Raw genomic sequence first — 22,555 nt, 5'->3', positions numbered from 1 at the left:
TTAGGGTAGAGGTTGAAAATGAGTAAACAAGAGAGATCATGCAGGAATTCTTATCCATCGTTTAGTCTTTTCACATCACGTGTTATCTTAAAGTCAAATCTCCAGACATCTTCATGCTTGGAATTACTTAAGCAGTTTTGCCACAATTCATTTATGAAACACATATTTGGGTGGTTCTTATATGTTAGGCAGCATTGTGCTAGCCGCTAGTTGCACAAAGGTTTTGGGGGGGTTGTTTTATGACTCTAGTGCAGCTCAGTTTACATTTTAATTTAGGCTTTCATACGGAGTGGTAATTAGTGTACTATAGTGTATAGATAGCCAGTGGGCTTTGGAAGCTGGATTGCCTCTCCACTTACTGTGTGACGTTGGCATTTAACTTTTGAGAAACTCGATTTTCCCATTTATAACACAACTAGCTTCAAATAATAGCTGGTATTATCTACTTTCAGGTGCACACACCATGCGAAGGTGCGCCTAAGAAAATGTTACTTCCTAACATCTAGAAGAATGGGTTTCTTGCCCGTTTTTTCCCCTTTAGTACCTGGCATTATTCGATACATATTTTACACTGTTCACCGAGGAACTGGAACATGTTTTTCACTGCAGCTTAGCTATCTGGGTGTGCCTGGGGAGGCGTCACAAAGAACCTGTAAAAGGTCTCCACCTACAGCAGGAATAGAAGCGCAAGAAAGAGCCCAGGCAGATCACTGCGGCTAAGCGTTCGGTTTCGTATTGTTCTCTGTTTGGCCCAATATTCACGGAGTTTAGGTTCCGCGACTCGCAACGAAAAGACTCGAGTCACGGACCTGTTAAACATTTTCTGCCATATTTTAGGCGTCCCCACGCCCCCCGCCCCACCCTCAAGCGTGAGTGAATGCGCAAATAAGGGTTTTCAGGCGTCTGTGGGAAAGAGGGAGGGGAAGGCAGAAGTCAAGGACGGACGGGGTGGTGGCACCACTGAAGCGCGAGAGGACCGAGGCCCCACAGACAAGAGTTAAAACCAGGCGGTCGCGGGCCGGAGGAGGCCGAGGCGAGCTGCTGGACGGGCGGAAGCCGATGGGGGGCAGCAGACCACCGCGGCGCACTCACTCCGCCCGGGCCCAACGCTTCTCCGGAGGCGCACCCCCCAACCTTACGTCTCTTTTGGTTTCGACCTGCCGACTGGGAGGGGCCGCGGGACGCCATTCCCACAATGCTCTGGGGCGTTCCGCCGTCCGTCGCTGCCGCCTCCGCTACCGCTAGTGGAAGAAGATGGCGGAAGGCGGAGCGGCGGATTTGGACATCCAGCGGTCTGACATCGCGACGCTGCTCAAAACCCCGCTCCGGAAAGGGGACACCTGGTGAGGGAAAGGGGTTGAGGTGGCTGTGGTTGCCCGAGGGTGGTGGAGAACTGGGCGGGAACTGCGGTCTGGTGTCTCGGTGGTGACAGGTGCGGGCAGGTCCGGCGGCGGCCGCCTCGGGCAGCAGGATTTTGGCCGCTCCCGAAAGGTTGGAGCAAAGATTGGACCCGAAATGAGGGACAGGGTTCGTGGCTCGTCGGGGCATGCTAAGAGGCTTGCGGGGAGCGGCGGCGGCGCCGGCGGCTCGTGCAGTTCTCTTCGTCCTTCTTCCTCTGGTAGTGCCGCTCCCACCCCAGGCCTTCCCGAACGATAGGTTACACTCGTTGGTGTGAGTCTCTTAATGTTTGACAGGTCCTGGTCCCGCAGCTGATCAGGATCTCACCCTCTACTTCTTTAGTCATTTCTTTTCCCGGCATTGTCGGCCTCCAAGTTCCCTATTCTGATTCTCATATTCTTCCGGGAGGCCGGCTGCAGGATGTTTGCGGTTCGTACTACACAGGTGGCATGTGTCAGGGCGCCACTTAAGAGAAAAGAACCTTAGTTCCTAGTTCCTTGTCAAAAGGAGGGAGGGGAGTACGGAACCTTAGGCTTCTGAGTGGTACCACGTGGTCTTGTGCCTTGGAGGCTTGATAGACGCCGGTAGCGTTTCTCTTAGAAGTGCAGCTCTTCCCTCCTGTTTGAAGGATAACGCAGGCCTGCAAAAAGTAGATAAGTCCACTTGAGGCTTAAGTCACTTGTTAACGTTCAAACTTATAAAATACGAAAGGATATACTTAAAATACTGAAGGAAGTATTTGGAGATTTTAATATTTGTGGGCCATATCAAGTGGTATTCAGAATAACTTCAGTATGTGAATATGTAACATAAAGTGCTCTGTTTTATTAGGAAGTATAATGCGCTTCTTTATTATAATAAAAGTTATTTTCATTTCTTATCATCACCATACAGTGGTATATAATTTAGAGTGTTTTTTCATTTACTCGACATGGCTTAGTGGAAGGAACGTAAGATTTAGACCCAAATTAGACCTTTTCACCACTTAGTTTGCAGTATGACTTTGAGAAAAGTTACTTTAAATCATTGCACCTCAGTACCTTCATCTATGAAATGGACAGAATAATTTCATTATAGGGGTTTATCCTGAGTCAATGAAATATTCTAAAAGATTATTTATGAGATAACATTAAATTTTAGTTACCTTCTTATCACCGCCATTTCTGATACAATGCTGTGGTATTAGAATCATTTTCAAGTAAACTAGTAGATGGCAGACTTGGGACTTGAATTTAAGTACTTTGATCTAAGTCTTGGTACTTTTTTCCTACTTTGTTAGGCTGCATACTATGTTTATGTGATAAAAACCCCTGAGGATGTAAACATATACTTGTTGCATTACAGCAAAAAATATTTAATAATTATTGTTCATATGGCAGTGTTCCTAAGATGTTTATTACTGTGGGGAAATTAGACATTTCCTAGGACATTTACGTTTACCTTGGCCTGTGGATTGTTAAAGATGAAATGAATCCTTGATTCTTATTGTTTGTTAAAGAACACTTTAAAATTCTTAATTTACCTTGCCTATTACCACCTCATAAAAAGATAAATGTGGATTTCCACAAAATAGAAATCTATAATTTAATATATAGATATTATTTATATGGGTATTCTCTTTAATGTTGTTGTGGTTTTGATATACTGAGTAATAATTGGTGGTGTTGATACTACAGGATGATGTGAGCAATATGAGTATTGTGAGCACTAAATGTTAAAGTTTAGCATTTTTATTTTTTGACAGAGTTACTGTAAATCATTTTAAAAGATCTATTTAAAAGAGTAAATACAGGAAGTCTATAAATGAGTCATTTCAGTGCTTCCATTTTAAAGAAAAGGAGACTGAGGCCCAGATATTTAGGTAACAGCAGAATGTGCAAATTTTTATCTTCACAATTGATTTCCCCTCTTATTTAAAGAAAAAAATGCAGGAAAAAGATGGTACTGGGATACTGCAGAAACTATATAGTTTGGTTTATATGCGAGCCAGTTTTCTTGGAATTAGCAGGTGAAACCTGTCAAAAAAGGAATTAACAAAAGTTTGATTCAGAGTTTTAAGGAGAATAATTTCGAAAGTACAAATTTGATAATGTATTCATGAGTACAGAATTAGTAAAGATATTTAATAATTTAGTTGTAACTTGGGCTCATGTTTTTGGAACTCATTAAAACTTGTTAAAAAGTTATCTCTCTTTTTAAGGTCTTAAAAAATCGTTGGATTAGTCATTTATGGGTATTTGGGCAAATCCTGTTTGTTATTTTATAGCTGAAATGGGCCATATGCAAATGGAACATTGTCTTGGTATATGTATATAACTATCTTGGAAAGACTGATAAGGACTATTGAGAAAAAATGGTAGGTTTACCATGAGTTTATTCTTGAAATTTTAATACTAATGTTTGATGTTACAGTGAAATGTGTGCAGATGAATAAAGTTCATTAATTAGGTTGTGAGCACTTTGCAGATAAGGACTGCCTCTTAGTAGGCTGGTAATTAATGCTAACACCTGGGCAAGGATAAAAATTTGCTTCTACATGAATTTCTGTTTATTTGTAAATGGTGAATGATTTTTATCTGGAAGCTAACCTTCTAGAAATGAAAATAAGTTACCCATGTCTGAGATGAGGAGAAACAAACCTTATGATATGTTTGGTATTAGACTTCATAGTGACAGTAATGTCAAAATTGATGCAAGAGAGTTGTACCTCTTAAAAAGGTTGGGTATAAAAGTAACACAGATCTGCATTCGATGGAGTAAAGCAGTGGTCTTGTATGCTGTTTCTTGATCTGTGTTTAGCTCCAAGGAGAGATTCAGAAAACCAGGAACAAGACTGTTAGAATTTAGAAACTATAGAGGAAGAATAAAGGAACTAGAACTGTTTAGCTTAGGATGAATGAAAGATAATTTAATTTTCAGATACATGGTAGTTTCTCCTGATAAGATAAAAGGAAAATTTGTTTAAAGTTCATTCCATGTAAGTATATTAGGGATGGAGGAACCTATTGAAGGGGATAATAGTTAAATGAATAAATGTACAAAAGCATGTTGTGGGTTATGGAATACTCTCTTTAGAGATTTCTTTTAAAATAGATTTATTATGAGTAAATAAACAGATGACTACAAATCACCAAAATCACTGCTTTATTTCCCCATTTTATTAAATGTTATTCATCTACCAATCATTTTCACTAATTTTTATGTTCAAGTATGTTCAAAGCTAACTTTATAAGTTAAATTTTTCATGTCATTTTTATATAAACCCTAATAAAATAACTCTAGTAGGTTTAAGGTAACTTTGGAGAGTAGCTTTAATTTGCATTTAGAGTCATTTAAAATATGTATGATGTTTTTGTCTCAATAAACTGCCAAGGAATCACATCAGTCAGGTTTTTAGATAGGAGAGACACTAATTTCAATTTCAGAGCTTTCCTTCCATTCCTACTCTTTTACCTAGAAGTCTTTGAGGCTTTATTTTATATGGTCCCTTATGTTTTTGCGACTTAGATTTACACTAACAGAAAATAATCTTAAGTCAAAAAATCAGTTAATAATGTAAATGGATACTATTAATCAATATGAACTCCAGATTGTTTAGTGTGTACTTGTTGAGAAGTTTTTACATTACTGTTACTGTTAACTTTAGTTGTACCAAAGTGTTTACCACTGAAATAGGGTATGTATTACATCATTTGCAGGAAATGAAACCAGAAAGCAAAACTGTTTTTTAGTGTTGGTAAATTGATGAAAATAAGGACAGAAATAGGGACATTAAAGTGTATTTTTCACATTTTAGTTGCTTAAAATCGAGAAAAGCAATTTTTCCTAATTTAATTGTTTTCATAAGTTTTAAAATCACTTGTAAGTGGTTAGTGAAGCCAAGATTAATGTACCCTAATTGGCCAAGAAGATCCAGAGCTTTAGTCAGTGTTTTCATTTATCTACTTAGTGACATTCAGGCTTTATTTTTTCCTAAATCATACCATTTTTTTTATTAGCACATACAAGGTATTAACTAGATGTTCTTTTTAGAAAATAGTTTTGTGACAGTTACTAATCTTGCTTGCATGAAAGTATAATAAGAAAAAAATTGTCAGGCTATGACCGATCATATTACATTTAAAAACACTGTGCTAGGTATTGTTGAAGTACTTACATATGTTAACTTATTTACTCATCACCACAATTCTAGGGTACTAGAATGTGAATGTGCTCTAACTCACATTTGCCAGAATAGGAATTCACCCGGATAGGCTCAAAGAGGTGTTCACACATTGATATATCTGAGATTCGAACCCAAGCAGTCTGGGGCTTTAATTCAGGCTTTAAAATTACTGTTCTACGCTGCCTTTTGTTTTAAAGATGCATTTTAAAGTGTTCCACTTTTTTAAAAAATGGACATTCTTTTCTCTTTAAATGGAGTCTATTTTATATTTAGCAGCAGAATTCTTCCATTTTATCCCACACTTGTTTCTTGTGACTGTTCAGTTTAGATATGGTAGAAAATCTTAACATCTTGCTTTTGGAAATTAAAATATGTTTAAAGATTAATAGGTTATTTACTGAATATGTAGAATAATATTATTTTGATGCAAAAGTACATTTAAACAAAAGAAACTGGGATCGTGTATTATTTAGATTTGGGGTTTTAATTGTTTATCAGTAATCATAAGTGATTTGTTAGAGGCCATATGGCCCCTTTTCATATAGTTTTACAGAAACAGCATATCAAGCAGATAGGAAGAACTTGTAGGATATTTTGTTTTAGTACTTTGCCCATATTTTTAAAAGTGTTTGGTTTACAATAAACCACAAATACATAAGACTTTTTTTCAACTAAGAATCCATAGGAACAGCCCAACACAGAAAATGCAAATGTGAAAGTTCGATATTTTATGTTCTATGTTTACCAACTTTTTGTGAATTTTCAAAGTCAAAGCACGTTTGAATTAAGACAGTGGAAGGTACATAACCATATTGATACCTCTTTAACATCTTCCTGAAAACTGACAGTCCATGTAACATCACTGCTAATAAAATCAGTTTTGCCATGTTAGTCATTAGATATATTTGTTTTATTACATGAGTTTAGAGTGATTTTTCTTTTCCTCACTTTGAGAATCACTTTACAAAAAAAGCATAATTATTATAAAAGTGAATTGAAACACCATCAGATATATTGGCAGGGAGATAAAGGGAAGGTTGAGAACTACTGGTGGAGGTGTTTGCATGCATTATCTGGTTGGATTTTCAAAATAAGGATCAAAGTATGTATTTATATTCCTTTCTTGTAGATGAGAAGTCTGAACTCAGAGGAATCATTTGGTTTGCATGTGGTTCACAGGTGATAATACCACCACTAGTGAACCTTTATTGAGTGCTTACTCTGTTCCAGCCACTATTCTAAATGCTTTATACATGTGCAGCATATAATAAGAGCAAGTACCCTTATTTACCTCATTTTACGGGTGTGTGATGATTTCAGAGCTGGTTTTTTAAATACCTGGCTTATAATGATTTAAAATACTAAATCCTACCAGTATCTCCTTAGTATTAAAAATGTTTTGTGCTGTCACTACTTACATGTAATTCAAACAGTATTTCATAAGGCAGTAAACTATTTCTTCTTAGTCTCCATATAGAATTTTTCAGCGATTACTAGTTTTTCCTTCCCTGCGTAATGTCAGCCTGGTTTGTGCCTCTTATTTTCATTTCCTTAGTTACTACTGTAATTCACACTGTGTATCTTATATTTATTCCTTTGAAGTCGTTTTTTCCAGATTCTTTCACCATCTATTCTTTAAAACAAAGGGAATGTAGTTCCTTTCAACTTTATCATCCAGTTTACATAGAAGCCACTACTGAAGAAACCTAGAATAAGACTGATTGGTAGTAAGCGACCTCAGTTTTGGATACAGATTAAAATGATGTATCTGAGGGAACAATCAAGAATAGCTCCTCAAAAAGAAGCAGCTCGGATTCTAATATAAGGCAGAAAACCTCTGTAAGATTAACCTATATTTGGTTATGCCTAGAATACTGCTTCTGTCGGTAAGATTCTGCATGGCTTCTTTATAGCTCTCCAAAAAGAAAAGGAGGGTAATGACTACTTTTTCCTCTTCATGAGGAGGAGAATTAAGAATACGGTCCCTTCCACTCTCCTTTTAGTTTTGAGAAGACCCACATATTAGTGTGATAATTCCTTGTGGTTCAGGAAAATGGTTTAGCAGAAGTAGCCATAGAAAAGACTTCCTCTGTGAAAGAAGTTAAAGGCTGTCACAAGTTAAGTCCAATGTGGCTCTGAGACCAGGCTATTCTGAGTTTCAGAGAGGCAGTTTTTGTTATTTTTTTAAATTGAAATATAGTTGATTTACAATGTTGTGTTAGTTTCAGGTGTACAGCAGAGTGATTCAGTTATACCTATACATATATCCATTCTTTTTTAGATTCTTTTCCATTATAGATATTACAAGATATTGAATATGGTTCCCTGTGCTATACAGTAGGTCCTTGTTGGTTATCTGTTTTATATATAGTGTTTTGTATATTTTAATCACAAACTCTCCTAATTTACCCCCCCACCCCACCCCCAAAAACACACATACACACTCACACACTTTCCCCTTTGGTAACCATAAGTTTGTTTTCTATGTCTGTGAGTCTGTTTCTGTTTTGTAAATAGGTTCATTTGTATCCGTGTTTTTAGATTCCACATGTAAGTGATATCATCTGATATTTGCCTTTCTTTGTCTTACCGACTTCACTTAGTATAGAGAGCCAGTTAAAACCTGGGAGCATTAGAGACAAAATTAAAAAGAGCATCAAGTTCCTGTAGTAAAAAAACAAAAAGATTAAGAATGGTAGGGTGATAATTATATTTATCATGTTGTACATTACGTCTCTAGTATGTATGTATTTTCTAACTGTTAAGTTTGTACCTTTTGACTGCCTTCATCCAATTCTTCTTCCCCCCACTCCTGCCTCTGGTAACCATACTCCTTTTATATGAGTTTGTTTGGTTGGTTGTTTTTGTAGTATAATTATCCTGTACCACTATGTTACTTCCTGTTGCAGAACGTAGCGATTCGATATTTCTGTACATTTCAAAATGATCACCAAAATAAGTCTAGTTATGATCTATCACCGTGCAAAGATATTACATAATTATTGACTGTATTTCCGGCACTGTACATTTCATACCAGTGACTCATTTATTTTGCAGCTTGAAGTTTGTACCTCTTAATCTCATTCACCTATTTCTCTCCTCCTCCCACCTTCCTTTCCTCCAGCAACCACCTGTTTGTTCTCTGTATCTGTGACTCTTCTGTTTTGTTATGTTTGTTCATTTTTTAGATTCCACATATATGTGAAATCATACGTATTTGTCCTGTCTGAGTTATTTCATTTAGCATAATACTCTCTACATCCATTCATGTTGTTGCAAATGGCAAAATTTCATTCTTTAAGGCTGAGTAGTATTCCATTGTAATATAATTAACAATGCTGTATGTTATATATGAAAGTTGTTAGAGTAAATCCTTAGAGTTCTCATCATAAGGAAAAAAGTTTTTTTCTGTTTAATTTTGTATTATATGAGATAATGGATGTTCACTAAACTTATTGTGGTAATCATTTCATAGTGCATATAAGTGAAATCATTATGCTGTACACCTTAAACTCATATAGTGCTGTATGTCAATTATATCTCAGTAAAACTAGAGGAAAGAAAAAAAGAATGATAAGGGTTAAATGATCATGGTTAAAGAGACCTGATAATTTGGGTTGCTTTATATTTTTTAGCAATATAACAGCTTGACAAATTTTAACAGTTTAATCAAGAAATTTTTCTTTGATATAGATGGAAAATGTATTTTCGTAACTTTGGATATCAAGCAGAAGAAACTTGATTCTCAGGAGAGATGTAGCTAAGTATATGTACTGTGTAGTTGTGGCTATGATTACAAATATTACCACTCTTTTATAAGGTTAAGAGCTTTTTGCATGTATGAAATAAGTGATAGTGTTGTCATTTTACAGATTCAGAAACTGAGGTACAGAGTTAAGTGCACGTGGTAATATACTCAGTCAGTGGTAGAGCAGAGATTCTGACTTAGGCAGTCAACTCTAACGCCTGCATTTTAAACTGTACTGCCTGCCTATGAGTGATAAGCCATAGCCATTTATGGAAGCATTTTTTTGAGGGATGAATACTTGAAAGTATTAGAATCAAGAAGTGACAGCTTCGTCATATTAGTAAAACACCATATTGATCTAGTTATCCATGTGAGGAACCTCTAGAATTTTCTGGTTTAGCCTTCTAGTCGTAGCAGTCTCATTTCTAACTAATATAGCTCTTTGATACAGATGGTGCTTCCCGTTTCCTGCAAAGTCTTTACATGCTCCTACCTTATAGGACTTTACACATCATTCATATTATTTCCAGTATATTTTACTAAGCCCTGACTTTCCGTTTCTTCAAAACCAATCTCTGTAAAATCATCCGTAATAATTCCATCCAGATCTATGGCCCTTTCACTCTCTTCTTTATTTTTTTTTAAATACAAGAGCTTTATAGTGATATAATTCCCATATCATACAATTTGCCCACTTGATGTGTACAGTTCACTGGATTTGGGTATGTCCACAAAGTTGTGCAACCATCATCACAATCAATTTTGGAATATTTTTATCATCCCAAAAAGAAACCTCATACCTATTAGCAGTCTCCCCTGCCCCCTTTTCTACCCAAATCTCCCTGTTTTTGGCAGCTACTAATCTTTCTTGTTCTATAATTTTGCCTTCTGGATATTTCATGTAAATAGAATCATATAATATGTGTGATTTTTGTGCCTGGCTTCATTCACTTAACATGTTTTTTAGGTTCATCCGTTTTGTTGTGTGTATCAGTACTTCATTTCTTTTTATTTCCAAAAAATGTTCCATTGTATAGATATACCACATTGAATTATTCCTTCATCGGTTGATGGACATTTGGGTTGTTCACAATTTTTGACTGTTACAAATAATCCTGCTATGAACATTTGTGTGCAAGTTTTTGTCTAGACACAAGTTTTCATTTCTCTTGGGTGTATACCTAGGAATGGAATTGCCGAGTCTCTATGTTTGCTTTTTAAGAACTGATAGACTCTTTTCCAAACTAGTTGCACCATTTTCCATTTCCACCAGCAGTGTATGAGGGCTCCAGTTTCTCCACATCCTTGAAGTGCTTGTTGTTGCCTGTCTTTTTGATTATAGCCATCTTGGTGGATATGAAGTGGTATCTCATTGGGGTTTTGATTTCAGTTTTCATAGTGGCTAATGATGTTGCACATCTTTTCATATATGCTTATTGACCCTTTGTATATCTTCGGGAAAATGTCTGTCTAGATCCTTTGCCTATTTTCCAATTTGGTTATTTGGTTCTTTATTATTGAATTTTAAGAGTTCTTTATTCTGGATACAAATTCTTTATCAGATAGATGATTTGCAGAATTTTCTCTGATTCTGTGGGTTTTCTTTTCACTTTCACAATCTTACTTGGCCTCCTTCCTGAGTTCTTTATTTGTCTCTTAGTTTAGATGTAAAAAGAGGTCATAAAAATTAGTTCTTGCCAACTGATGAATTTAATGTGCAGAGCAGAAAATAGGTTGGGAACGCTTCAGATCTAAAAATTAAGATATAAAGGGATGATTATTTGGTTTATTTGATGGTTTATTTGAAAGAACTTCATAGCTTTCTTTGGCTATGTTTTACTGATGAGTTTTAGTTTGTGGTACTTAAAAAAATTCAGTGAAATATCTAGTTTATAACGATTTAAAATACTACATACGGGACTTCCCTGCCGGTCCAGTGGTTAAGACTTTGCCTTCCAATGCAGGGGATGTGGGTTCATTCCCTGGTCAGGGAGCTAAGATCCCACATGCCTTGTGGCCAAAAAACCAAAACATAAAACAGAAGCAATATTGTAACAAATTCAATAGCACTTTTAAAAATGGTCCACATCTGGGCTTCCCTGGTGGCGCAGTGGTTGAGAGTCTGCCTGCCGATGCAGGGAACACGGGTTCGTGCCCCGGTCCGGGAAGATCCCACATGCTGCGGAGCGGCTGGGCCCGTGAGCCATGGCCGCTGAGCCTGTGCGTCCGGAGCCTGTGCTCCTCAACGGGAGAGGCCACAACAGTGAGAGGCCCGCGTACCAAAAAAAAAAAAATGGTCCACATCAAAAAAATAAATAAAATACTAGATACTATTAATATCTCTTTTAGTATTAAAAATGGTTTATGCTATTGCAACTCATGTAATTTAAACAGTATTTTATTAAATGAGAGGATTAGTCATAGAGTGAATATCCAAAATTGTTTATGCTGTTAATTCTACGGACAGTAGTTACGCCTGTTGTTCTCAGATTAAGTGTACTACATTGGATGAGGCTGAAATTTTTATGTATCTTCTTAGTTGTAAAAGAGTGACTGTATTATGTCTACTTTGAGGAGAAAAAGGTAGGATTTTTTTGAAAAAATAAACGTCATATTTATGTCAGTATTAGGCAATTAAGAAGGAACTGCTTATCTGAAAGTTGTCAGCATAAACATGTACTAATCAAAAAAAAAAAAAAACAACACACAACTATACATTCACCAGCTCTGTGGTTTTCTAAATCCAGCTTTTGGGATTTCCGCATTTCCCTGTACTGCTTTTAAATGTCTTTGTATTTAGGACTATTTCTAAGTCATTTATTGGTCCCTTTATATCTTTCTTAAATTTGCTTCTAGTGTGTATAAAAACACTAAACAACTTTTGAGACTCTCCTATCTTTCCCCACTATCATCCCCCCAAAACAACCCAACAACAACAAAAAACCTACAACCTGGCTTTTTTAGTTCTTACTAAAATGCAGGAGCTTTTCTGCATTTGAGGACTGTCTTAAAATTGACTCAGATTTATTTTGGGTCCTAAAATTGACCCTGCTTCTCTGGAGCCATTGAAGATTATTCTCTCCAGACCACAGTACAAATTGTCTTTCTTGATGCCATTAGAATATTTAGCACCATACAACTGAAGTACCCATAACTTTATGTAAGTTTTTGATTTATTAAACATTTCATGAGTATTTGAACCTCCCACCAATCCTGTGAGATACTGCCAGTGGTCATCATGAAATGTAAATCAGATCATATCTCTTCTAAATATTTTTCATTGGCTTTCATTGCATTTAGGATAAAATCTTTAGTTACCTTAAAGGCTCTATGTAGTCTGGCCCCAGCCTACCTTACCTAGCATCTCTTCTCCCTTTGTTATAAACTCCAACTGCATTTAGTCAGTTCCTCCAGCATACCTAACTCCCAAAGTTGTTCTGGCCCTAGCACATGCTTTTCCTTCAGTCTAGATAGCTTTTTATCTTATTCTTCGTGAAATAACTCCTGTCCATATGCTAAAATATTATTTTTTCAAAAAGGCTTTCCTTTATTCTAAATAGGGACCCCTTTATTATGCTTTTATAGCTCCCTATGCGTCACAGCACTTACTACAGTATTTTACTACGTCTTAATTATTTACTGTCACTTTCCTTCACTAGACTCTGAATTCCATGAACATAGGGCTCTTGGCTATTTTGCTAACAACTAATGCATACGGAATAGCATATATGTAGTAGACCTCCAATAAATATTTTTTGAATGAATGTATTTCAATTTCTAAGATGAACAATCTAAAGGTTTAGCATTGAGTAACTTCTCTAAGACCTCACAGCAAGTAATGTCAGGAAGAGAACTTTGGTCTAGTACTTTTTCTACAGTAAATTTAGAATTCACATCTACTTAAGTCTCATTTCACGAGGTAAGAAAATTTATAAGCAAGAATAATCATGAAAACAAATTGCTATTGGGTGTGCTTTTCTGCTAAGTTCCTGATAGGCAAAGATCTAACATTTACCAAAAGGTGCCCCCACTTTGAAAATACTTATTTTGTTCATGAGTGAAAAAGAACTTGAGGACTGGCCTCGGGATGCAAATTTTGGAATCATTGGTATGAGTTACAATATCACTGAGAGTATTAACAGTGAGAGAAGAAGAAATTTGAGAGCAGCTCTGTGGAATACTAACATTTAAGCAGAGGAAGAGAATGCTGTTAAATTACATATATATAATTATATGTAATATATATTTACTGTTATCATATTAATACAATATTAATTATATTATACTATTATTAGATATAATATAATATATATATATTCCTCCCACCCAGAAAGGTAGAATCACAGATTATTTTTAAAAGCATTGATATAGTAATAAAATTATGGATCCTTTGGATTTGTTAGGGTGGCCATTGGTAACTTAGTGAGAACCTTTTTGAGAGCCCATTGAGGTAGGAAGATCTGTTGTGCTAGGTTGAAGAGCAGGTGAGGGTTGAGGAGAGCTTGGCTGCGGGGACAAGTCAGAAAAATGGGGGTAGATAGAAGAGGAAATGAATATGTGAGTTGGGAGGTTATGTGGGGGGAATGGGGAAAAGAGTTGGCCCCTCTTATATGCTAAGTTAAAAAGAGAGAGAAAAGATAGAGGGAGAAACAAGGAGAATAGGGGCTGTTAATGACGTAAGTCTCCAAGGAGGCAGAAGGAAATTAGATCCAAAGACTAGGAACAAAAATTATTAGCCTTGGATTTAAGGAGGGTTATATCCTCCACGATATATAAGGGAATCAGGTATGATAAAGGTGTGGAACAAAACAGTAAGAATGTTGGGACTTTTACTTCCTTGAAAAGTAAGCAGCAAGGCTGCCTATTCAGCCTAATGGGCTAGAGACTTAATGAAACTGGCAAATTATTGGAAATAGAGAAGGCTAAATGGAGACATGCTGGAGGATTGTAGGTCATCTTTAAAGGACTTGAGATATTGATTGAAGACCATAGATCTTTAATCTCCATGAAATTTTCTTTAGTAATTTTTGAACTCAGATAATAACATGATCAAAATATTTTCATATCGATGTACTAGTGTTTGAGAATCATCAGTTGTGACCTAGTATGAGGCATCGTCATAAAATCCCTTGTAATCCACTGAAACAGGGGAATGACAGTGATTAAGCCACAGCCAGAGGCCTCAGTCAAAAGTAAAATGATCTTGAGCATATTTTGGTACATTTGCTTCATAGCTTTTTATATGGGAACAGTCAAGTGGCTCAATATTATTCAGAAATATTTCACCTTTAGTTTCATCTATAAGGTATAGACTCCTTTGTGTAAGAAACTTAGTCTGTTTATCGTAAAGCGATTAATAACTACTCTGTACTTTGGGCTATCAAGATGTTTGCACATTAGTATTTACTTGAATTTTAGATGGTTGCAAGTCTATAGTTTAATGTAATATTTGATACTAAAGCTTGATCAGCTCAAAATCAGTATTTCTGTCCGTTTTAGGATTTTTTTTATTGATTTGCTTATATTATCTTCCCAGATATCAAGGGTAATAATCTCTACTTTCTGTACTTTGTGCTTTTCTTTTCTTATGAGATGTCAGCCAGTCATTTTTTACTTTTCTGGCTTACTTACTAGGCGTTAGTTACCAAAAGGAAATATTTCTTGAAAATGAATACATTACTATATATCAGAATCATAATTTGATCAATTTGGAAATAAATAAATCATGTCTTTCTAAAGAAAATTCTTCAGAGTTTATGTAAGCTTTTTGTTCAAATCTAATGCAAATTCATCTGTTGGATTTGGAAGAGGTAATATAAAATGTAAAAGATAAATATGAGGTAATAGAAAATTATAAATTTCTTTAAAAAATAAAACTAAAGCTATGCATTTTATACATTTTGCTCTACCTATTTTTTATCCTATTTTTATGCTTGAAATTTTCATTTGCTGAATCTATCAGCTTTGTTGACTGCAGCATTATTCATAGTCTGTACATTTGACTCCATTTCATTTTGTGTATATATATGAAGATATATATAAACTATTATTCTATATTAAATGGAAAACATATTAGTCATAGTAAATATTTCAGAATACAAAGAAAAATATAACAAAACACCTGTGTACTCCTTTCTTAGTTTAAAAAAATAAAACATTACAGATACAGTTGAATCTCCCTGTACATGTTTCCCTAATCCTAACCCGTTCCCTCCCTTGCCAGAGGGAGCCACCATCCAGAAATTGATTTTTATTATTCTCTTTGCTTATATTTTTAATATATGCATGGATTTATGAATAATATTATTTGTGGCATGTTTAAAATTTTTATATAGTTGTACTGTGTGTGCATATCTATGTTATCTTAATATGTTTGTGTTATATTACATGTAGCCTTTTGCAGCTTGTATTTTTTAATTCAACATTGCAGTTTTGAGATTTATCCATGTTAGTACATGTAGTATTTTTCATTTTAGTTTTTGGGTAGTATTTCTTGGTAGGAATGATGAATATTGGTTTGGGTTTTTTTTCCAATTTTCCATTTGCAAATTATGCTGCGTTATGTATTCTTCAGTTGTATTCTTGTAAATATGTGCAAGAGTTTCTGTAGGGTAAAACTTAGCAACGGCAATACATGATTCTATGGTATGCACATCTTCATCTTTAATAAATATTGCCAAATTCTCCAAAATGAGGATTCTAGTTTATACCCCAGTTGGTAGTTTATGAGTTGCAGTTACTACACATCTTCTCCACACTTAATATTATTGACACATGTGCATGTGCTTGTGTTTTCACCAATTTCATGAGAATGATGTGGTATGGTGTTAATTGGTATTTTTCATACTGCTAATGAGATTGAACATCTCATATGTGTAGAGGCCATTCTGATGTTCTGTGATTTGCCCTTTTTTTGCATTCTCTTTTTAAAAAATTAATTTAAAGGAGTTTTTCATGTTCTAATCCTTTGTTGATTATAGGCAGTATAAGTATCTCTCCCAATCTGTATCTTTCTTTACTTGGTGCCTTTGTTGAACAGAAACTTATCATTTTAACCTCGCAATTTTATCAGCTTTTACCTTTGAGATTTTTTGTTTTTTGTCTTAACTCTTCCTGTATTCTGAAGTAATAAGGATTTTCTTCTGTATCTTTTAAAAAATTATATTTTTGCTTTCACATTTATGTTTTTAATCCAACTACAATGTACTTTTGTAAGTTTCTGCTGTAATGCAGCATGTGTACCTAAGAATCACTGTGCTATATGCAAAATCATGCAATAAAAACCACAGGGCATACGGGAAAAATAGGGTTGGGGCACAGAGCTTTAAAAAATTTTTCAGGGACCCTTTTTTTTTTTAAAAAAAGATAATAAAATGGTAGCATGGTTTTACACATTTTAAATGGTTAATAAATACATTAATACTGCAGTAAATATGGTATTTTTATTTTGAAAAAGATGAGACATGCTTGAAGTGGGATTGTAAAATGGTAGGAGGGTTATCCGAAATCTGCCAAGGAGTTGTAACACCAGATGTGGAGAGTGTGGTTCATAACACACATGGTGAATGTAAGTAGATGTTTAAAATGTATGTTTTGTGCATACCTGTGCCGCTCAGTGTAGCTGGGAAATTTTCCACATATATCTAGTGTTTGTTTCACTTAGGATGAGGGTGAGACAAGCAAGGCACCTAGGGTGTAAAATTTAAGGAAGCACTCCCTGTTAGGGTCCCTAGGATCTCACTTGCCTCACCCTAGTCCTCGCACTGCTTATGGGTGAAGTAGTGCTTAAGCATGCACTGAATTTGTGTTACTGTTCCCTTGTATATCAATCATGTTGAACACATTCAGGCTTTCGTAAGAAGCTTTTTTGAATAGAACTGACTACATATGTGAGGTATAGAGCCCTTAATTAATTTTTCCCGTATATATAGCCAGATCTTTCTACACTGGTTTGTAATGATTTTAGCATGCAGCATAGTTCCACATATATTTGAGCCTGGTTCTTGTTTCTTTGTGCTATTTTCATTGGTCTTTCCACTTCTCCCTATGCTAATAACACATTTGCTTAATCACAGGTCTGGCACTAACTTTGTAACCTTGGGCAAGTTAATTTCTGTGTGCCTATGAAATTATAATAGTGCCTACCTCATTGGGTAGTTAAAGGAGTAAATGAGCCAATATATTAAAGTGCTTAGAAGTATGTGCCTGGCCCAAGAGTAAAGCTCAAATGTTAGTTATTTTGTTATTATTAAAAGTAATCCCTGTTAGTTAATAAAGAGTCTTGAGATCTAGTAGACTGAGATTGCCATCTTGTTTTTCCTTTTCCAAACTAAGAGGAAATGGGGAGAAGCTTTTGGAAGGATTCCCTGAGAAAGTGATGGTTAAACTATCTGAAAGATGATAAGAGTTAACTAGGTGTTGAGAGCAGTAGGAGAATATTTGAGGCAGAAGGAGCCATGAGGCAGAAAAAAGTGTGTCCAGGAACTAGATCTCAGCACAAAGAAAAATGGTACCAGTTAAGACTGGAGAGGTAAGTAGGAGCAGATCAGATCATGCAAGACCTATTAGACAATGTTAAGCATTTTAGACTTCATGTTAAAATCAGTTATAACTATTTGTAAAGACTGATATTTCAAGAATAAAAGCCACGAAGTATTAATCTTTACAAATAGTTATAACTATTCAAAAGAGAAACTCAGAAGCTAAAGTTGGGTGCATCTGGACCCTAATAGCATATCAAGGATTAAGAGTGCTGTTGAGAATGTAAAATAAATTCAAGTCCTTGTTCACTTAGTGAGCTATTATTCACTTAGTGAGCTATTATTGATTTTGTTCGAATCTTTTATGAGTTAAAATTAAGGAATCTTGTGTTTTGGGCAGATTCTTAATAGATTACGATTAGAGTTTTTACAGTACAACAAATCCGTGTAAATGTCTTGAAATAATTTTTTTCATTTATTTGTCCAGTTCATCTAATTTCAAGGGTGCATCTATAACTACACATTATTTCAGTAATAGACGCTCCTGTTTTTTCTACTTCCCTCATGTTTCATGACAACATTCTACAAGTAAGTTATAGGTGCCTGTAATAGAAATATGGTGACCATTTTCAATTGAAGGTAGTGTTAAAAACAGCTGAATTTTCATCAGTTGGGAGAGTTTCCTCTCATAATGGTTTCATTATACAGAAAGCACTCAGTTCAAGATCTAAAAAAGAAAGTTGAACTAGAAATGTTATGGCAGCAGATGAATTCTGCCCAATGCAACCCTGCACTAAAACTAAAGAATTTATTAAATACTTTGGGAGGTAAAACGTCATCTTTTAGAAATATCTTTTAAGTAAATATAAATAGAACTTGGACAGTATTCCACAAATAGTTTTTAATGTAAGTTTTATAAATGACATTTTAAATTATAGTATTATTGTTAATCTATAAGTTCAGCACAATTCTAATCAAAATCTTAATAGGGATTTTTGTGGAACTTGATTAACTGATTCTAAAATTCATAGGGAATAGCAAATGGCCAAAGATAGTTAAGACAGTTTGCAACAAGAAGAAGCTGGGGGAACGTGCCCTAAATAATATCAATATAAAAGTAATTAAGACAATTAAATTGGCACAATGATAGAAAAATAGATGAATGGAGTAGGGGAAAGATCGCTTAGTATGACATTTATTTGCAAAGAAAGCAAATGGAATGTCTGAATATCTTGTTTAAATTGCAAGGGAGAAAGAGTCTAAAAAAATTTTAGTGGGTGATATACAATTAAGTATAATTTTCTTTATTATCAATTTAACATATAAATTCATTGCTAGTCTAATCTATTTTATTTATCTTAGAAACAGAGTTTTCTTAAAACTTAGTTTTTCAACTCTTATTTTCTCATAAATATCAAAATCTACAATTTGGAGGCTTTCCATTGTGTAACCCTGATAGTGGGTTTGGAATACTCATGTATAGATAATTCTGCCTTACCCACTTTTAGGGAATTAAACTGCTGATGAATATTGTTTAAGAATTGTGGAGTTTTGCTATGTTGGTGCCTTTGCTTCAAACATAACTGTAGTGTTTCATTCCTATAGTGCTATATGTATAGTGCTATAAGCACAGAAATATTAGAATGATGTTCTTCTAAAAAACTTGGTTATACATGTGGGCTTTAAACATCTTGTTAATCTCTACTTTTGCTTTTGTTTGTGATTGAACCTGGTTAAGTGTGGGGAAGGTATTTCTGGAAAAAAATTTAAAATAATTATGAACCAGTGGCAAAGCATAGTAGGTATAATATAAATCAATTCGTAAAGTTTTTCAGATTTATAATTTTTTATGCTTTCTTTGCTAGAGAACCATTATTTTATTTTTTCTGTCACTGGTCATCTGATGAGAAACTAATTTAGGTATTTGAAAGTAAGATGAATATAGTTTCAGTAATGCTTATTATAGTGCTTGGTATCACACTTTTGAAATCAATTAAAAACCAGTCCTTCTTGCCCCAGCAGATTTTACTAATGTATGAGAAACAATTGGAGACAGTATTGTTGTTATTAACTTTTGTTGGTAAAGAAGCTAATTATTTTTAAAGTTTCTTTTAAGCTTTGATTATAATTACTAAAATCAATCTTGGAAACCTTTAATAATTGCTTTCCTTACCCCATAAAAGATACAGTTAAATATATAAAATTAACATACTTTTTACAAAAGAACCATTTTCCATATTTATATTTTACCATGTTGCATTTAAAATTTTATTTTGACTGATTCTTATAATTACCATTTGAATTTTTGTTCAGTTGGTAAATATTCTGTTGAATAGCTATTTAATTTTTTTTTAAATGCTGTTAAGGATTTTTTTTAATGTATATGTTTTTTGTTTTTTTTGCGGTACGTGGGCCTCTCACTGGCGCGGACTCTTCCGCCGCGGAGCACAGGCTCTGGACACGCAGGCCCAGTGGCCATGGCCCACGGTCCCAGCCGCTCCGCGGCACGTGGGATCCTCTCGGACCGGGACACGAACCCACGCCCCCTGCATCGGCAGGCGGACCCCCAACCACTGCGCCACCAGGGAAGCCCTGTATATGTTAATAGTTGTCTTTAGCAGATACTTTACAGAACAATAGAAATAATACTTTATACAAGTGAAATATTTTTCTTCTACTACTGTGACATTATAGTTATTCTCAGTAATCCTTGGAAGTAGACATGTACTTTGATATAAAATAAAATATAAAAAATAGGCAGATTTTCTGCTATTCCTATAGTTCCTGGTATTTTCCTTTACCGATTTCTCTTCTTTTTTAGGTACCTAGTCGATAGTCGCTGGTTCAAACAGTGGAAAAAATATGTTGGCTTTGACAGTTGGGACAAATACCAGATGGGAGATCAAAATGTATATCCTGGACCCATTGATAACTCTGGGCTTCTTAAAGGTATTATTTCCTTCTTTCAGTCAGGTTGTAAATGTGTTCGTTTCAGTATGTTGTAGTAATATGGAAAATGTTAATGTAAATAAATTGGTAAATTAGAAATTTCTTTGTGTAGTCATCCCCCAGTGTCCATGCGGGGATTGATTCCAAGACCCCTTTCAGATACCAAAATCTATGGATGGTCAAGCCCCTTATATAAAATGGCATAATATTTGCATATGATCTGTGTATCCTCCCATATAGTTTAAATTATTTGTAGGTTATCTGTAATACCTAATAAAATATAAATGCTATGGAAATAGTTGCTGGTACACGGAAAATTCAAGTTTTTCTTTTTGGAACTTTCTGAAATTTTTTTTTCCCTCAAATATTTTCTGTCCAGGGTTGGTTGAATCTGCAGATTCAGGACCCATGGATACAGAGGGCCGACTGTATTATAGATTTGACCTAATGAATTCAGATTATTTTGTTATAATTAGTTATATTCTGTATCATGACAAATCCTGTTTGTCATTTCTGATTAGTAAGGGTTTATTATTGTTTAAACCTAGAATGTAAATTAGAAAGCACTATCTTATTGTTTGGGGGAAATGCTGTACTGTGTATTATTTTGCTAATGGGCACATGACTTTTCTCTTTAAGTTGGGGATCAGTGGTATATGGTTACATTCTTGGATTTTTTCATTAATCTTCTACAACCTTTACTACTTGCCAGCTCTTCTAAAACTCGCATAACATTTAAAGAAAATAAAACATAAGTACCAGAACTTCCATTTCTGGCCAGGATGGAATAACAGGGACTAGACTTATCCTTCCACTTGAATGAACTAAAACCCTGACAAAAAACATGAAACAGTGGTTCTCAAAACATTGGACATCAGGCAACAAAGAACAGTGATCCCTGGAGGTATGAAACAAATGAAGTGAACCCTATGATTTCCTCAGCTTACTGCACTGAGTTTCCAAGACACGGCACAGAAGGAGAAACTCACGCAAAGCCTGGCAACCCCCCTTAGTTGAGGAAAGAGTTTGGAGTCCACGGAGACCAAGGCAGCCAGAGTTCTCAGGGCAGAGTACCAGAGAGGAATGAGCAGCACACAAGGAGAGAGAGAGTCCTAGAGATCTATAGAAGCTCTCTTATAAGTCTAGAGCTGACTGTTGACCAGTGCATGTATGTGAGGAAGCTACCCAAGGCCAAGGAAAGAACCATCCAAAAGAATTAGAAGGGGGCTTCCCTGGTGGCGCAGTGGTTGAGAGTCTGCCTGCTGATGCAGGGGACACGGGTTCGTGCCCCGGTCCGGGAAGATCCCACATGCCACGGAGCGGCTGGGCCCGTGAGCCATGGCCGCTGAGCCTGCTCGTCCAGAGCCTGTGCTCCGCAACGGGAGAGGCCACAACAGTGAGAGGCCCACATAACACACACACACACACAAAAAAAGCATTAGAAGGAACAATCGTTTAGGTTCATGTTACCAAATCAGGTTCATTTGCCAGATGCACAGCAAGCCAAATTCTGAGATACCAAGGTTTGCAGCAGAGAAAGGGTTTATTCATAAGGCAACCAAGTGAGGAGTCGGGAGAACAAATCTCAAATCTGCCTCCCTGATGGCAAGAGGCTCAGGGTATTTATGGGAACAAAGAAGCAGGGTGGTCTGAGGTGTGGGGAGCGTGGGAAAAGGTAATTGGTGATAAGGAAAGAGTGAGGTAATAGTCGTTCTGTGCAGGTGCAACTAAGCTACTTGCTTCTCTGTGGGATGCATGTTCAGAAAATGGAGGCATTAGCAGGTGCTGAGGGTGGAGTTTTTGGCCCTTTCATGT

At 35.7% G+C, this 22,555-nt stretch overlaps 1 protein-coding gene across 12 annotated transcripts in view; it reads left to right on the top strand.

Moving 5' to 3' along the window:
• The first annotated feature begins 1,014 nt into the window (after positions 1 to 1,014).
• Positions 1,015 to 22,555, top strand: part of USP15 (ubiquitin specific peptidase 15) — a 128,182-nt gene continuing 106,641 nt past the window's right edge. For 4 of the 12 annotated variants that reach the window (XR_012324315.1, XR_012324313.1, XR_012324316.1 and 1 more), the window contains exons 1-2: positions 1,033 to 1,343; positions 20,613 to 20,740. Coding sequence is in view for 7 of the 12 variants with exons in the window: in XM_073788429.1 (XP_073644530.1) it covers positions 1,255 to 1,343; positions 20,613 to 20,740 (217 nt within the window). In the remaining 5 variants the exon portion in view is untranslated. Of the gene's footprint in view, positions 1,344 to 20,612; positions 20,741 to 22,555 lie in introns of all 12 variants that reach the window. The other 8 variants (XM_073788429.1, XM_033866354.2, XM_033866353.2 and 5 more) reach the window with 8 other exon arrangements.

This window comes from Tursiops truncatus, chromosome 11 (assembly GCF_011762595.2).
Source record: "Tursiops truncatus isolate mTurTru1 chromosome 11, mTurTru1.mat.Y, whole genome shotgun sequence".
Classification (NCBI taxonomy): Eukaryota; Metazoa; Chordata; class Mammalia; order Artiodactyla; family Delphinidae; genus Tursiops; species Tursiops truncatus.
The sequence above is the reverse complement of the archived record's forward strand: the minus strand, read 5'-3'. Positions and strand labels throughout refer to the sequence as shown.